The sequence below is a fragment of the Mustela erminea genome, chromosome 7 (genome assembly GCF_009829155.1).
Source record: "Mustela erminea isolate mMusErm1 chromosome 7, mMusErm1.Pri, whole genome shotgun sequence".
Lineage (NCBI taxonomy): Eukaryota > Metazoa > Chordata > Mammalia > Carnivora > Mustelidae > Mustela > Mustela erminea.
Window position 1 is genome coordinate 110,417,198 of NC_045620.1, and position 18,505 is coordinate 110,435,702.

The 18,505-nt window shown below is 38.5% G+C and overlaps 1 protein-coding gene across 10 annotated transcripts in view; it reads left to right on the forward strand.

Annotated features, from left to right (window-relative positions):
* Nucleotides 1-18,505, forward strand: part of DHX57 (DExH-box helicase 57) — a 55,856-nt gene that overhangs the window by 4,447 nt on the left and 32,904 nt on the right. For 8 of the 10 annotated variants that reach the window (XM_032352913.1, XM_032352919.1, XM_032352911.1 and 5 more), the window contains exons 2-9: nt 3,321-3,541; nt 8,838-8,996; nt 10,028-10,213; nt 10,502-11,340; nt 12,893-13,071; nt 14,517-14,638; nt 16,360-16,555; nt 17,108-17,232. In XM_032352913.1, coding sequence (XP_032208804.1) covers nt 3,327-3,541; nt 8,838-8,996; nt 10,028-10,213; nt 10,502-11,340; nt 12,893-13,071; nt 14,517-14,638; nt 16,360-16,555; nt 17,108-17,232 — 2,021 coding nt within the window. In that variant the 5' untranslated portion in view covers nt 3,321-3,326. Of the gene's footprint in view, nt 1-3,320; nt 3,542-8,837; nt 8,997-10,027; nt 10,214-10,501; nt 11,341-12,892; nt 13,072-14,516; nt 14,639-16,359; nt 16,556-17,107; nt 17,233-18,505 lie in introns of those variants that run through there. The other 2 variants (XM_032352920.1, XM_032352921.1) reach the window with 2 other exon arrangements.

An 18,505-nucleotide genomic window follows, 5' to 3' on the forward strand; every position in this document is an offset into this window, starting at 1 on the left:
GTAAGTCTAGTAGTTAGCATCCACCACCTTACATAGTTACAAAAAAATTTTTTTTTCTTATGATGAGGATTTTACAATTTACTCTCTTCGCAGCTATCAAGTATGCAATAGAGTATTATTTACTGTAGTCCCTATGCTGTACATTATATCTCCGTAATGTATTTATTTTATATCTGGAAGTTTGTACCTGTTGACCCCTTTACCCATTTTACCCACTCTCTACCCACCACCTCTGGTGACCACCAATCTGTTCTTTTTATCTGTGAGCTTGGTTGTTTTTGTTTTTAAATTCCACATTTGAGTGAGATCATACGTATTTGTCTTTCTCTTTCTGACTAATTTCACTTTAACAAAATGCCTTCAGTGTCCCATCCTTGTTGTCACAAATGACAATATTTCATTCTCTTTTACGGCTGAATAGTATTCCATTGAATATATCCATATGTATATGCTTTTGAATTAATATTTTCATTTTCTTTGGATAAACACCCAGAAGTGGAATTGTTAAATTGTATGATAGTTCTATTTTGAATTTTTTTTTAAGATTTTGTTTATTTATTTGAGAGAGAGACAGTGAAAGAGAGCATGAGAGGCAAGAAGGTCAGAGGGAGAAGCAGACTCCTCGTGGAGCCGTGATCCCCATGCGGGATTCGATCCCAGAACTCTGGGATCCGTGACCTGAGCCGAAGGCAGTTGCTTAACCAACTGAGCCACTCAGGAACCCTCTATTTTGAATTTTTTGACGAATCTCTGTACTGTTTTCCATAGTAGCTATGCCAGTTTACATTCCTACCAACAGTGCACAAGAGTTCCCTTTTCTCCATATCCTTGCTAACACTTGTTATTTCTTGTCTTTTTGATAATAGCCATTCGCACAGGTGTGAGGTGATATTTCCTTGTGGTTTGGGTTTGTATTTCCCTGATAATTAGTGATGTTGAGCATCTTTTCATGTACCTGTTGGCCATCTATATGTTCTCTTTGGAAAAATGTGTATTCAGATCATCTGCTAGTTTTTTAATTGAATCATTTGGGGTTTTCTGCTGTTGAATTGTAAGAGCTCTTTATATATTTTAGATAGTAATCTCTTATCAGATACATGATTTGCAAATATTTTCTCCATTCAGTAGGTTGCCTTTTCATTTTGTTGATGTTTCCCTTTGCTTGCAGAAACTTTTTAGCTTGATGTAGTCCCACATTTTCATTTTTGCTTTTGTTGCCTTTGATTTTGGAGTCAAGAACTCATCACCAACACTGATATCAAAGAGTTTACTGCCTATATTTTCATCTAGGAGTTGTTTGGCTTCAAGTCTTACATTCAAGTCTTTAATCCATTTCGAGTTCATTTTTGTGTGTGGTGTAAGATAATAGTCTAATTTCGTTCTTTTGCATGTGGCTGTCCAGTTTTCCCAACATGATTTATTGACCTCTTTCCTCATTGTTTATTCTTGGCCCCTTTATTGTGAATTAATTGACCATATATGTATGAGTTTGTTTCTGGGTTCTCTATTCTGTTCCATTCATCTGTGTGTCTGTTTTTATGCTAATAGTATACTGTTTTATTACCACAGCTTTATAATATAGTTTAAAATCAGGGATTATGATGTCTCCAGCTTAGTTCTTCTTTCTCAAGATTGCTTTGGCTATTCAGGGTCTTTGTGGCTCTGTGCAAATTTTAGGATTATTTATTCAAGTTCTGCAAAGAATGCCATTGGGATTTTGATAGAGGTTACATTGAATCTGAAGATTACTTTGGGTAGTATGGACATTCTGATAATTGTCAATTTTTCCAATCGATAAATCGATTCCATTTATTTGTATCTTCTTTGATTTCTTTCATCAATGTCTTCTAGTTTCCAGTGCACAGTTCTTTCGCCTCCTTGTTAAATTTATTCCTAGGTACTTTCTTATTTTTAATGTAGCTTATTACTTCTTGAGTTAAAAAACTATTTTCTTATAGGAATATGCAAGTCTAAGAGAATATCTTAAAGCTAGCTTTGGGGACTCCTGGGTGCCTCAGTGAGTTAAAGTCGCCTTCTGCTTAGGTCATGATCTCAGGGTCCTGGGACTGAGTCCCATTTCGGCTTCTTGTTCAGTGGAGAGCCTCCTTCTCCCTCTGTCTCTGCCCCTCCCCCTGCTTGTGCTCCCTCTCTCTGACAAATAAATAAAATCTTTAAAAAAATAAAATTAAGTGAAATAAATATCTAGCTTTGGCTATATTTTATAATTTTAATGTATCATTTTCATTTTTGCTTTCTTTTTGGTCTATATCTGTTTTGCTTTATATATTTAGGTGTTTTGGTGTTGGGTACATATTTACAATTGTTGGAACCTCTTGATTTAATCCCCTTATCATTATGTAATGACCATCTTTGTCCCTTGTTAGTTTTTGCCTTAAAGTACATTTTGCCCAATAAAAGTATAGTTGTTCCTGCTTTCTTTTGGTTTCCATCTGCATGGAATAGCTTTTTCCATCCCTTCACTTTCAGTTGGTGTCCCTAAAGCCAAAGCACTTCTGTTGTAGGTAGCATATGGTTGGGTCTTATTTTTTCATCTCTTCGGCCATTTTGTGTCTTTTGCTTGGAGAAATTAACCTCTTTACATGTAAGGTAATTACTAATAGGTAAGGGCTTAAAACTGACATTTTGCTAATCGTTTCTTAGGTGTTTTATAAATCCTTTTTCTCTCCTGCTGTCTTTGTGAGTTGATGGTTTTCTCTAGCGGTATGCTTTGATTCCTTTCTCTTTTGTATACGTACTGTAGATTTTTGCTTTGTAGTTTTCATGAGGCTTACATAAAGCATCTTATAGTTATAATATTTTATTTTAAGCTGGTTAACAACTTAACTTCATTTGCATGCAAAAGCTTTATACTTTCATTCTACCCAGGCAAAATCTCTGAACAAGGACTGTATCTCTGGAAGCATATATGTAAATTAAAATTTTGTTTATCAAATCACGTATTAAATACATGAAGAACATCTCTTTTCAACTAGAGTTTTTTAAGCCATATACCAAATCTAACCAAATCAGGATCTAGGACTGGGGCTTAAGCATGTGTGTTTTGAAACTTCTGCAGGTATTTCTGATACATATTCCTGGTTAAGAAATCTGTGTCGGAGAAACTCAATAAATATTAATCCCCAGAGGGATGTGCTTGTAAAGCTTTTGTTTAAACAATTTATCTATGCTTCCCCTAGACTGACCCTTTTCAAAAACATGCATTTCCTTATTTCTTTGTAAGGGGTTCTGTCCATAACTGTGACAAAGGATTGTCATACTTGTCTAGTTTTATGATGTGTGTATTAATTTTTCTCTTGCAGGTGAAAATGAGTTCTTCAGTAAGAAGAAAAGGCAAGCCAGGCAAAGGAGGTGGGAAAGGGTCGTCTAGAGGAGCCAGAGGAGGCAGGAGTCACACCAATAAATCACACGGGGGCGGCGGTGGCGGTGGTGGTGGCAGCGCTGGCAATCGGAAGGCCTCGAGTAGAATTTGGGATGATGGCGATGACTTTTGTATCTTCAGTGAATCAAGGCGCTCATCCAGGTCATTATGCTTTTTTAATATTTAAGTATAGAAATAGTATCAGTTTCTGACCTGTGGGACAGGGGAGAGCTAAGAGGAAGGGGGGAAAATGCCAAGTAATTCTGGTCAAGTGAATTGTAGCTCTTGTTTTAAAACCTTGCAGTCTCCCACTGTAACCTGTTCTAGAGGCTTCCAAAAAAAGCCATTAGGTGGCTTTTTTTGGAAGCCTCTAGAACAGGTTACACCTAATGGCTTTTTTTGGAAGGTCGAAATCTGAGGTTAACTTCAACTTGCATGCCACTGTGAATCAAATATAATGCTGTTGCTGTAACTCATGTTACCGGAAAAGTAAGTATTGGAAATGGCAAAAGTAAAAATTATTTTGACTATTTCTTACACATTGTAGTTTGAAAGCCCCCAAATGCTACTTGTTGGTCCTCTCTGTCTCTTTAGTTGATGAATTATTTCTTTTCCAGACATACCAGCCAAATCTTCACTGGTGCTTCATGTGATGACCCATGAGAGAGTCATATCCAGGCTTCTTTCATCTTCAGCTTTCAAATATGAATAGATTCTGATAAGTCTAATGAATATTTAGTAAAAGTATAGGTTTTGTTGCTGCAGGTTATATAGCATAGATAGAGAATTCTCACTGTCTGCAAGCTGTCCACGGAATTTTTGGAGATGGAAAGGTTTCTTTAAAGCTACAAGCACACATACTCTCTCTCTCTTTTGTGAAATAACTCCCAACTAAATATTAATTAGAAAGGATTATAGGTGTGTGCTAGAGCTTAACTGCATCAAACATGCTTTTAACTTAAATGAATACAAGTATTTGCACTCAGAAAAAGAAAAAAGAAAAACAGATAGCATTTAAATAGTTTAAACTTGCCACTGAATGAATCTGGGCCCCACAGTGAGCAAGACATGGAAGAAGTACAGTTCCCTCGATCAGTCTCAGTTTCCAGGTGCTTTTTGTAGTTGAAGCCACTTGATGCACTGAGTGTGTGATTTTAGGGCTTAAATACATATTTTTATACAAAGTCCCTAATATAACCAAGAACTTCATCTAATATTCAACCAGAGAGTCTACAAACTTTTTTTGTTCTAAAAGAAAAACGATCATTTTGGACATACTGAGAGCTAATATATCATTCTCAAACTTGATCCTTTTTTAAAAGGAATCTAGGAAATTTCTAGGGGAATTTTAAGGTATATTTTCACTTTACCTGCTGACTTAAGAGCCTAACTTCTGAGTTAGAAGCAGCTCCCGTCTTTTTGAAAACATAAACATTGTAACTGGGGGTTCTTAAAGCCTTGGGCATCCATTCATGCTGCCTACTGAGCATGAATGGATGCTCAGTACTGAGCGCCTACTATGCACCCCACACTGTGTTAGGGACTAGAATTAGAGCAATGAATAAGAGAGTGTTCTTGTCTTCATAGAAGCAAGTTTGAGGTATAAGGACCATATATGATATATAATATGCCAGGTAGAAAGTACCCTGGAGAAAAATGAAGATAAAAGAGGTAGAAAATACTAAAATAAACTGCTGTTATTTTTAAATGGTTGCTGTTTTATGTAGAGTGATCAGGGAAGGCTTCTCTAATAACATGTCCTTTAAGCAGGGACGAGAAGGAGAACATTCAAGGCAGCGGGAACACCACGTACAAAGCCCCTCAACCAGAGTGTGCTTGGAAGGTTTAAGAAGTGGCAGGGAAGCATGTGGCCAGAGTGGATGGGTAAGAAGGAGAGTAACAGGCAGTTAGATCCAAGAGGCTAATGCTGTGTAAGACCTTAGTGTCCTGTGTAAGGATTTTGGCTTTTGCTTTAAGAAAGATAGGAGGCCCTTGCCGGCCTTGAGGCAAAGGTGTGTGACATCAGTCCCTCCTGCCAGAGTTGCTACTATTCATTGTATGCCTTTATGTGAATTAGAAAATGATGCCCCTTTCTTTGGGCAGTTTTAGCCCCAGAAGCGTGGCTTGTACGCTAACATAGGCTGGGTTTGAACACTTGCTGTCCCATCCTCCCTCATCCTCCTCCTATCCCCACCAGGAGCCTTTGCACAGTGTTCAGTCTGCACAACTATATTCAGTAGCCCTGACTTAGTATTCTGTGTGTACTGTCTATAGGCAATTTACATCTAAATCTTGAGTTCAGGGAAAAAATCTGAGCTAGAGAAGTTAATGTATGAGTCCTCTAAATGACTGCAGCTTAAAACTGTGAGATTGGGTGAGATGGACTATATAGATAGAGAAGAGGTCCGAACTCGGAGGCCTGGGCTACTCTAGGCTTTATAGCTGAGAGAGATTAGGAGAATCTGTCAAAGGGGAGAGAGGAGTTGCCAGAGGAGTAGGAGGAAAACTAGGAGAGTTTCGTTTCTGGAATCAGGAAATAAAGCTGCTCTGAAAGGGATTATCCAGTTGGATATAATGGGATCCATGAAGGGATACTTGTCGTGAAGGAGTGCTTGTGAGAGCTCAAGAGAGATGTGCACTCACAGCTGGCCTCTGGATTTGGCGGTATGGGTAGCATAGGTAACCTTTATTTCTCTAGTTGCACAGCCATTGCCTTACATAATTATGGTTTCTTTGTTTATTTTTGGTGTGAATTTTTTCTTTATTCAAGTCTAATGAATATACAGTCTTTTAGTAGTTTCAGTCACACAGAATAATTGTTCGACAATTCTGTATGTTACTCGGTGCTCATGAAGATCAGTGCCCTCTGCATCCCCATCACCTGTTCACCCATCCCCAGGCACCCTCCTCCCCTCTGGTAGCCACCAGTTGGTTCCATGTATTTAAAAGTCTGCTTTTCTGCTTGTCTCTTTTTGTTTTCCTTTGTTCATTTTTTTTGTTGTTGTTGTTTCTTAAATTTTGCATACGAGCGAACCTCTAAGAACTATCTCACCAAATTCAAATATATAAAACATCATATTTAACTATGGTCACTGTGTTGTACACTACATCTCCAGAACACACTTGTCTTATTACAAAGTTTGTCCCCTTCTATTTCCTTTACCCATTTGCTCTCCCTCTGCCCCATAGGAATGATCACTTCCCCTAAGCAGGCCTAGAAGATGCAACATTTTCTTCATTCCCACAAAAGTGCTGTGTAATCTAGTTATGACCCTAAGACTGCTGGAGAACACATGTGAAGGCCGCCAGGAGTTTCTTGAACCAATGGAATGGGCTGGAAATTTTTATATCGTGTTTATTCATTTGAATTCAGGATTATTGGAGACTACTGTTTTATTGAGGACTGCAGTTATGCAGGCCACCAGGGTAAGATTAACTAAGAAAATTGTCTTAGACATGGAAAGGCTTATAATCCAGATGTCTCTCACCTGCCATTTCCTAAGAATCAGGTAATTTCAGTTTTTCATTGGTATCTCCCTTTTCTGTGAATCCCAAGCCAGATCTTACACTGTTTCTGTAGGTGGCATGACAGTTATATGCCTAGCAGAAAATGAGCTGACAGGATCTCTTCTTTATGGTGCCATTGTGGTCTTACCTCACAGCTTTACTCCAAGGCCTCAGCTGGTGAATGTCTGCACCTTAGCTTCAGTAACAGTAGTGTTCAAGACTCTTGATGGGTGGTAGGATGAGGCACGATTTTCTTAGTGTAGTGTTTGATTTTTCTCCTTGTAATTTTGGTTTTAGGCCTCACTGAGTTATATATCTAGAGCATAGGTCTTGACAAGAGCTGTTTGATATAGTCGGTGAGGAGAAGTCCTGATTGTAGTGTGTGTCAGAGAGAAAAGGAAGGAAAATGGAGACAAAAACAATGATTTAGATAACCCCTCTGAGGAGTTTTACAATAAAGGGCAGAGGAGGGAGAAGAGATAAGGCAATAGTTTGAGGGGGAGAATTTGGTTTGGTTTTTTTAAGATGGTAGAATTACAGAGGATGTGTGTGTGCTGATGGGACTGCTCCAAGAGGAGTGAAGAACTGACGATGTAGAGGGAAATACAAGTGCTGGAATTCTTTCCTTGAGGAGACTGAAGAGATTGGGATACAGTGTACAAACAGAGGGATTGACTTTAGGATCACAGTGGGCATGGAGCCTACTTTAAAAGAAAGAAAAGAATGTTAGAAGAAATGATAGACTTGGGGCAACATTTCTTTTCAGAAACTGACTAAGTGGCTAAAACCATAATCGATTATATTTTCTCCTTTGCTATCCAGTGTTGCAAGTTTAAATGTGTGGTTCTTTTCAAAGTCTTAATATTGTGAATTGAGATTTTAAACATAAAAAGATTCTTCCATTTCCTAGATTTGTGAAAATTCATAATGAAACATGCCAAACGAAAAAAAGAAATTTAGTGAATAATGTTAAACTTTAGAATTTATTATTGTTTTAAATATTTAAAAGAGTCCCTAAAAAAATCTAAAATCTAACAATGAAAGATGAGTGAAGTAAATTCCAGCACATCTATATCTATACGTACCCACTTAAAAATACATTGTAGGAGGGTGCCTGGGTGGCTCAGTGGGTTAAGCTTCTGCCTTCGGCTCAGGTCATGATCTCAGGGTCCTGGGATTGAGCCCCACATCGGGCTTGTGCTCAGCAGGGAGCCTGCTCCCCCCACCCCGCCCGCCTGACTCTCTGCCTACTTGTGATCTCTCTCTCTGTCAAAAAAAAAAACCCAAAAAACAAAAAACCACCACCACAACCAACAACAATGACAAAAAAATACATTGTAAGAGAATATTTAATCTTAGAGAAATACCAGTTTTATTTTGATAAGGAAATAAAGCAAATATAAAAGATTATATTATACTGTATAGTTTTATTTATAAATGTGAAAATAATTGATGTGAATTAGAATGACTTCTGTTTTCTACTTTTCTCCAGTGAACATGTATTTATTATTATTATTTTTTTTAATGAGGAAGTAATGATAATTTAGGAAAATATTTCCAAAGCAGGGCCTAATATTCACAAGTAAGATGAGACCCTTCATTGTTTTCAGATTGGGTACCCAAAATAGAATGAAATAATATTTGTGTGTAACACTTTTCTTTTTTTTTTTTGAAAGTCCTCTATTCCAGCAGGAGTCATCCTACTATTAGTTTTTCCAGAGGATTCTTGAGTTAGTGAAGCCAGATTTAATGATTTTAAGTATCTAATCAGGTTTTTTTTCCAGCAGCAGCAAGATAATGAAGTCTGGTAAGTACTGTGGAAAACAAGGACTTCTTCACATTCACTGTTATCATTTGTAAGGTAGTTGACAGTCCAGTTGGTGCTGTATATATTTGGGGCCTGTGGGGTGAGTGTCAAAGTTGTGGTCCCAAGTCAGTGTGTCCTTTGCAGACCTAGCAACAGTAGCGTAAGAAAAGGAGAGGCACGCCCCAGATGGAAGCCCGAAGCCAAAGTGCCCCTTCAGACCCTGCACATGACTTCTGAGAACCAGGAGAAAGTGAAAGCTCTTCTCCGGGACCTGCAGGAGCAAGACGCAGACGCTGGATCTGAGTAAATCATTTTATTTGAGTAAATTCGTATGTGAAGGAAGCTGTGTTGGCAGTGGGCAGGTCCCACGTGTCTTTGGGACAACTTTTCAGTACTGATCTTATGGTGACAATGTAATTAGTTGGAAGTGAGCTGAGAGAAATAACAATAACTATTAAGCAACAGTTTCAGAGTGAGTTCGTATTGCAGTATCTGTGAGCAGTACAAATTGCCTTTTCATCTTTTTTCCCGAGGACAGTGCTGAAACAGACTCAGTAATTGCTTTATTGACAGGCTTCTTAATAAAACCTTGGAGTGAACAAACAGCGGTGTTGTTGTAGGAGCAGATACCGAGTTGATGAGATGAAGGCTTAGGAGTACACTTTCTTATAACCATCTGTTGAAGAGAAACAACTTCGACTCTTTGACTGTTTTGCTTTGTGATTTCAGTCAAAAAAGTCAGTTCGTGGCATTCGCCACAATTAATGGGTGGACAGTGGTGAACAGCTCCATCTCCAGCTTATCTACAAATCTCTTTATCTGCTTTAGATTTAGGAAAGGTGGTTATGCAGCCAGGCAAAAAATGAGGGATGGTTTTTATGAACGAGGAGAGAGAATAGCCAGGGCTTCCGTGGTTAAGAATATAGGCTCTGGGGTCAGACTGCCTTGGTTAACAGTCTCTGGTTGCTCTTTACTGTATAACCTTTGGCGATTACTAATCCTCTCTAAGTTTTCGTTGATCATCTGAAAAAATGGAGATTCTAATAGTATCAGATTAGTGGGAAGACTTTTAAAGAGAAAGACCATATAAAACCCTTAACATAGTACCTGGCATGTCATAAATGCCTGGTGAATATTAATTGCCAGGATATAAATGAATAGATCAATAAAAGTTTAAATCAGTGACTAAAGAAGAGTTAGGATCCTAAAAAAAAAAAAATTGTTAGGATCCTAGGTCCTTTGGCTCCTTGAACTAAATTCTTAGACTCTTGCTTATGTATTCTTTGACGTACATGGAAATTAGTATCTAATGTAAAATATATTACCTTTGGCAGAAGAGGCATTTCCGGGGAGGAGGAAGATGATGAGCCTGAGTGTGATGATGAACAGTACTGGTCTGCTGGACGAGAAGCTTCCCTTGTTCCTGACTGTGACCCTTTGGAATATGCTGGCTCAGGCCCAGTGGAGCCTCAGAGTCCAGAGTTTACCGTCTCAACATTTGCAGTGCAGAAGCTTTCCAGGTGATTGCTTTCAACATTGATGGGAGTTAGGGGAGAAGTGAAGAGACTGAAATCATACTATAAACCCTCTGGAGTACTTTGCTAGTGTGTGGGTTGTGGCCGTGCATGATACATGTCTAATATCTTCTCTTTCGGAACAAGGTGATTAGGGAGTATTACCAGAGATACTTTTTCAAAATACAGATCCTACCTATATGTGGTTATAACTTCACACAAACATATATAAATGAATTTCACTTCTGTGACTTGCTACTACTTACTATTTTTGTCACATTTCACACTTGGTAGGTACGGCTTCGACACCGAGCGCTGTCAGGCAGCCCTGAGGCTCTGTGATGGAGATGTCGGGGCATCACTAGAACATCTGCTCACACAGTGTTTTTCAGAGACATTTGGGGAGAAGATGAAGAGCTCGGAGGCAGTTGCCCATGTCAGCTTGGATGAGTGTGTGGAACAGCGTCAGGAAGAGGCATTTGCTCTCAAGTCCATCTGTGGAGAGAAATTTATAGAAAGAATTCAGAACCGAGTCTGGACCATTGGATTAGAACTGGAGTACTTGACGAGTAAATTCTGCAAATCCAAGCAAAGGGAAAGTACCAAAAATACACAGGACGCTACACTTGAAGTCTGTAAATTTTACCTCAAAGGAAATTGTAAATTTGGATCAAGATGCAAATTCAAACATGAAGTGCCCCCAAATCAGATTGTCGGAAGAGCGGAAAGAATTGTAGATGATTCTCATCTTAATGCCCACGAAGATGCCTCTTTTTTATATGAACTCGAAATTCGATTTTCTAAAGACCACAAATACCCTTACCAAGCTCCTCTTGTGGCATTTTATTCCACCAATGAGAATCTACCTCTGGCTTGTCGTTTACATATTTCTGAGTTCCTTTATGGCAAGGCCTTGACATTGGCAGAAACTTCAGAACCTGTTGTGTATTCTTTGATAACCCTTTTAGAGGAAGAATCAGAAATAGTCAATTTACTGACAAATACCCATCACAAGTACAGTGTCCCTCCTGTGAACTTTCTGCCAGTATCCTCTGGGACCAGAATAAATAATCCTGTCTGTCGTAAACCAGTGATTCCAAATAATTCTTTTGCTTCAAATCAAATTCCTGAAGGTATGTAAGGCCTTGATTGCATGGAGGGCCTTGGGGAGGGGGAGTTCACAATGGTGGATTGAGGAAGTCAGCGTTTCCGAGGGCTGTGCTGGGATCTCCTGGTGATCTTGGGCAAGTCATTCTCCTCAGTCCATGGGCGAAAGGGAATGAGAATCCCCTGAACTGTGGCCTGACTTTAATTGTAAGTGCCAGATTTGCCACCATGATTGGGCTCTCTGCATTGAAGGTTTGTAGTGTTGTATAAGTTTATTCAAGCAATTGGGAGCTGGAAGAACTAGAGCATCTTCCTAGAAAAACTGTTCCATTGAATTCATTTGGTTTCACATGTTTACTTCTGATGCTTTACATGGAATGACTTTCAAATGAGTTTTTAGAGATATTTCTCTTTCTGTACTACCCTAGTCCCCCAAAGTTCATTAGCATAGGGCTACCTTTATGAATCCCTAAATCCTCAAAGAAATGTTTGTGCAATCTTCTGGCATTAGTGAAATCCAGATTTGCTGTACCGATTCTTACACCACAATTAAACTGCATGTTCAAAGTTCAGCAAAGAATTCTCTCTTATTTGTTGCCATCTTTCTTGAGAGAAACAAGTTTTTATTATTTCACAGGAGTTCTTAGGTAAACATCAATAAGTAGAGAACAATGAAATTGCATTGAGATGGGGATGGTGGACAGATAGCTAGGTTCACTCACCAGCCACTTGCTCCCAAACATCAGCTTTTAGCATGTGGGATTCAGATATATTCCTTGAGAAATGACAAATGGTGTGTCATGGACTTTTTTAAGTAATAGCTTTATTGAGATAAAATTTACCTACCATAAAATTCACCCTTAATTTCAAAGGGTACAATTCAGTGGGTTTTTAGTATACTCACAGAGTTGTACAAGTGTGACCACTGTCTAATTCCAGAACATTTTTAACCCTAAAAGAAACCCCATACTTAGCTTATTAGTGATAAGTCCTTATTTCTTCCTTCAACCCTTGAAAACCATGAATCTACATTCAGTCTCTACGCATTTGCCTATTCTGTACACTTCATAGAAATGGAATCATATACTATGCAGCTTTGTGATTGGCTTCTTTCCCTTAGCATCATGTTTTCAAGGCTCATTCATGTTGTAGGGTGTAACGGTGCTTCATTTTATTGCTGAATAATATTCCATTATATGGACATGCCATATATTGTTTACTGATTGATCATGTGATATCATAAGATTTTAGGAACACTTGCAAATAGTTGAAACTTTCAGTTAATTTCTTGAATGTGAAGAATCTATGGAATTAACAAGGTGTGCCATGATGTTTTTCTTCTTTGTTTTTAATTTGGTTTAGCAACAGCCACCTGTACTTGGTTAAATTCATTTGAAGATGCATTTTAAGTTCTTTGGCAGTAGTAGTTGTTTGAAATGAATGAACTTGCTTTCCTCAAGCTTTTAAGTTTTTTCTCCATCTTAAACGATTTTGTTGTTACTTTATTAGATAGTGACTTTCCTCCTTTGCTAAAGAAAGGGCTCCATATCGAAAATGTTTCCTTTTATCCCCTTCAAGTTGAAAAAGAATCAGAACCTGAGGAGGAAACAGATGAGGATGAAGGTCCTGCACCAGTTATAGTGGAGAATGAAAGCTATGTGAACCTTAAGAAAAAGATTTCCAAAAGATATGACTGGCAGGCAAAATCAGTACATGCTGAAAATGCTAAAATCTGCAAGCAGTTCCGAATAAAACAGGTAGGGTATTCTGAGAGACTGGCTAGCATTGCTTCCTAATGTATGGGTGAATGGATTAGGAATTAGGAAGTCCCTAGTATATTTTTGTTTCTCTTTAACTCTGAGTGGTCAAAATTTCTGCATGCCACAGTAAACTTGGGTGCATGTTCTAGATAGTTTCAGAAAATCCAGAGGCTGGTGAAATGAAACACACGCATATATACCAAATATTCTCGGAATCATGTGACTTTGGTACTCTGATAGATGATCTCATAAGTGAAATCAAAATTAAAATTGATTTACATTAGAAAAAGATAGTGTAGAAAGGAGAAGGCTAAGGAGGGGCCCTTACCCCTTTACAGAGAATCGCAGGGTAAGTAACCCAAGATCACATAGTTACTGGTGGCAACAGGGATTCAGGCTAACTTTCTGTTCCTCAAGTCCATGATGTTTTATCCCATTAATAAGAAGATTATTTTAAAAGAACCAATGAGTGAACTTTTAGGGCAAAGTTGGGTATAGGACAAAAGATTGCTTAACCACTTTGGGGATTGGATTAGATTTGTCTAACAGCTCTTCTAATTGTGAAGTTCTGATTCTGATTCTTGACACAGTATAACACTATAGCATATTGTAGTGCAACAGCTGTAGAATGTCAAAGTGAATAGAAATTCACACCATAAGTAAATAGTAAGACTGTAGAAACAAAAAATTCCACTTTGAATTTGATCAGTTTGTGTTCAGAGGTAATAAATTTATATGATAAAATTATATGCAGAAAATGATGTGTTAATATAAATTTCAAAAATACCTCTTTAGTTTTAACATACACAACAATGTTTACTGACCATTGGAAGTCAGACTGAGTTACATAGATGTGATGCCTGCTAAAAAGAACCCTTTTCGTGGGTGCTCTTTCTGTTACTGACTTTAGTAAAAATCTGATATTATATAGAACTATGCTGTCCAATGGGGTAGCCCCTAGCCACATGTGGCCATTTAAATTTAAATTAATTAAATTTAAATAAAATTAAAATTCAGTTCCTCAGTAATACTGGCCACATTTCAAGTGCTCACTAGCCATGTGTAGCCAGAGGTTTTTATATTGGTCAGTGCTAATACAGATCATCTCCGTGAACATGGAAAGTTCTATCAGATAGTGCTGGCGTAGAGACTTCTGCTAGGAAGAGCATGATAGTGCTAAGGAGGATGGCTTATTTCTCTTATAAGATCTTGCAGTTTATTCAGATGTAGGAAAGCCATAAAGATTCCACAGCTGATTCTTTGAGCAGCCTTCTTACTGAAGTAATCAGCATCCAATCCTAACAAATCCGCAATTTCCATCCCTGAACAAATTGTTAAAGAAAGAGCAGAAAGGCTGGGTCAAGCTATGGGATTCAGTACTCGGAGCTTTGTGAAAGATGATTCAAAGTACCTAACTGATGCTTTATCTTCTATATCATTAGGCTTCCAGACAGTTCCAGTCAATTCTGCAAGAAAGACAATCACTCCCTGCTTGGGAAGAAAGAGAAACCATTCTTAAATTGTTGAGCGAGCACCAAGTGCTCGTTATAAGTGGTATGACGGGGTAAGAATGCAATTTATTTGTAACGCGGCTTTCATCCATGAATATGGTATGTACCCCAGTTATGGTAATAACCAGTTTTACTTGTAAAAAACTGGTAACTCTTATTATTTGTGCTTTTTTCTGATCTGATATGAAATAATATTTCACAAAACCTAATATTACAGATCTGGAGCCAACTGACCCAAATTACAGAAAAACAAAACAAACTCAGAAATCTGTCCAGGAATTTATACACATTGTACACCTCTCCTTGAGACAATTTTAAGGCAAAAAGTCTAACTGAACTTTTTTTTTTAAGTTTTTTAAAAATATTTATTTATTTGAGAGAGAGAGCACATGAGCACACAGTGGGGAGGGACAGAGGGAGAGGGAGAATTTTAAGCACTCTGTGCTGAGCACAGAGCCCAACATGGGGCTTAATCACACAATCCTGAGATAAGGACCTGAGCTGAAACCAAGAGTCAGACACTTAACTGACTGTACCTCTGAATGCACCATTACTGAATGCTTTTAACAGGCCCATTTTTTTATGTAAAGGATAGTTCCAGAACATTTATACATACACACATACATACATACATAACATTTATTTATATTAAAATATTGGGACGCCTGGGTGGCTCAGTCAGTTAAGCATCTGCCTTCGGTTCAGGTCATGATGCAGGGTCCTGGGATCAAGTCCCACATGGGGGACCTGCTGAGTCCCTGCTCAGACCTGCTCAGACCCTGCTGAGCAAGAAGCCTATTTCACCCTCAGCCTGCTGTTCCCCCTACTTATGCTCTCTCTGACAAATAAGTAAAATCTTAAAAAAAAAAAAGATTTATTTATTTGAAAGAGAGTGAGCATGTGCATGCATGCAAGCTAGGGGAGGGGCAGAGGTAGAGTGAGAGAGAATTTTCAAACTAATTCCTCCCCAGTGAGGGTGGAGCCCAACGGGGGGGGGCCCTCAATCCCAGGACCCTGCAATCATGACCTGAGCTGAAATCAAGAGCCAGCTGCTTAATTAACCAGCTGAGCCACTCAGGCACCCCTCCAGAACATTTAACTTGGAAATTTTCCTCTTCTAAATTTATTCTGCTTTCCTTAGAGCTTTTACTTGTTCTTATAAGAACAACTTGGGAACAATTTTTCCTGTTTTACACTTTTCATATGTTATCTAAACTTACTTAACCGAGACAGGTTGTAGGCTTAGTTTAGTTCTATATTCAGAGGTATTCAACCTAATAACTACATTTGTGCCCAGACTCACTGATACAGTAGTGATTTGAGATCTTCTACTTTCTTATCTTTTTAGCTTCAGTCCCCTTGTAGCCAAATCAATAAGATGATACATAAAATCATAAGAGAATACTTCCATTTCTTCAGGATTCAAATATAGAGTTCATATTCTTAGAGGTATTTGCAGAACTTAATCTAATGTCTGCTCAATTGTCCCAATTTTATAAATGATACTAAGCTATTATGAGACTGACGCGCTACCTACTGTGCTAACGAGGCACCTGATACTAAGCTATTATGAGTGTCCTGTGAATCCAAGTGCAAATTCCTAGCAGTCATGAGCTGTAGGTTACAAGTCAGCAGGTCGGTTTAAAAGATAAATGAAGCTGAACAAGTTTTATTATAATTAGCTTTCTCACTTCCCTGTTGCACATGGTTCTTTTTTTCTATTAGCTAGCCCTTGAAAACCCTCATTTTAGGACTCATTTGTTTTGACATACAGATGTGGGAAAACTACACAGATTCCTCAGTTTATTCTGGATGATTCTCTGAATGGACCGCCTGAGAAAGTGGCTAACATCATCTGTACCCAACCCCGACGAATTTCAGCAATATCTGTTGCTGAACGTGTTGCTAAAGAAAGGACAGAAAGAGTGGGTTTGACTGTGGGGTACCAGATCCGGCTAGAAAGTGTCAAGGTTTGTATACTCCGCCTATTTCCTGATAACAGAAATTTCGTTTTCATGTATAAAGGGTTCTTGGAGTCTGGAGACTCATAGGCAAGCTGGGATATATACTTTAATATGGCTGAAAACCTATTAGAAATATTTTGGTATAACTCTTACTTGGGTATGCTTCATTTCCTCTCTAAAGACCTTTTATTCTTCATTGACAGAAATGATCCAGTTAGTGCTGTTTTACTCTTAAACCTGGGACTTAATCCATTTAACCAAATAAGAAATGGACAAATGGAGAATTGAGTTCATCACTCACTGTTGTTTCTATGTTTTATAATAATTTTTGAAAGCTTTTTATGAGCCTTAAAATTTTGATACAAAATACAAAAGCTTTTACTGTTGTTACAAGCAAGAAGCTGTGCATTTAGTGGGGTTTCATATTAAATGCAGCTCCTGATGTTTTCAAGATTCTTTGTCCCTATCTATTCAGAATGGCTTTGCTATATTGGCTTTGAAAGTGTTTCCTTTTTGCAAAAATTCCACGAATGCTTTCTATCCCCTTTCCTGTGTAAGTCCTCAGCCACCAGGCTGTTATACTGCACCACGGGCGTGCTGCTGAGAAGGCTGGAAGGAGACACAGCTCTCCAAGGAGTCACCCATATCATCGTTGATGAAGTTCATGAGAGGACAGAAGAAAGGTAAACCAAAGATTTTCTAAACAACTAGCCATACACGTGAAATCATTTTGTTCTGTTTCCAGTTGGGTTTCATAGAGCTAGAGAGGAAGACCACAAAGAAGGCCCAAGTTAGGGGCGCCTGGGTGGCTCAGTGGTTTAAAGCCTCTGCCTTCGGCTCGGGTCATGATCCCAGGGTCCTGGGATTGAGCCCCATATCAGGCTCTCTGCTCAGCAGGGAGCCTGCTTCCCACCCCCCTCTGCCTGCCTCTCTGTCTGTCAAATAAATAAATAAAATCTTTAAAAAAAAAAAAAAAAAAAAGAAGAAGAAGAAGGCCCAAGTTAGAGAAGAGGGACTACTTTCCTTACCTCCAGGGTCTGGAATACTAGAAATGCTAGGAGGGCATATGTTCATCACTAGAAGAGTCATTCTGTTAGATGGACATCTTCTACCAGGAGATACTTACCCTCCTGGGCCTCATGCTGACCTGGGCACTGTACTTAGCAGGAATAACAGGTTAATGCACACTGTAGCTGATAGATGGGTCAGTATGTGCTTCCTTCTTTGTTCATTCGGTCAGTCATTTAGTCCTGACAGTCATGCATACCTTTATTAAGACGGTCTTAAGTGCCAAGGGATCTGTTAATTGCTGGGGATACTATAGCAAACAAACCTGTGTGGTTCTCTTTTATCTCATGGTCTGGTAGGAAAAACAAATAATGAACAAATAAATAAATGAAGATTTAGGAATTGGAGTAAGTACTCAGAAGGAATAAATAGGATGGTGTATTTTGGGGAGAGAGATCCATGAGATGGCCAGAGCTGATATCTCTCAAGAGATGATGATTAAATAAAAAGCAGTAGGATGAGAAGGCATCCCATGTGACAGATGGGAGCAAAGCCAGCATTCATAGACTTTGCAGTGGGAAAGGACATCATGAGCCCAGAAACTGGAGCAAGGCCCTTGCATCTGGTTGTAGTAAATGAGGGGGAAAGTAACAGATAGAAAAGGGAAGAGCCAGATCGTCCAGGGTCTTGTATACCCTGGGCAATAAAGCATTTAGAATTTAGTTTAATGGAATTAGAAGTCATTAAAGAGTTGGGATATAAAATCAAAATCTTCAATATTTTAAAAGGAAGGGCCAAGTAAATAGTTGGCATTTTCATAGTTTGTCACAGTTTGTAGATCATGTTCTAGAACAACAACAACAACAAAAACTAGTGTGGAAAAAAAGACAATCCTGTAATAATTACGAGACTTTCCCCAAAAGGACTATACTATTATAAATATTTTGA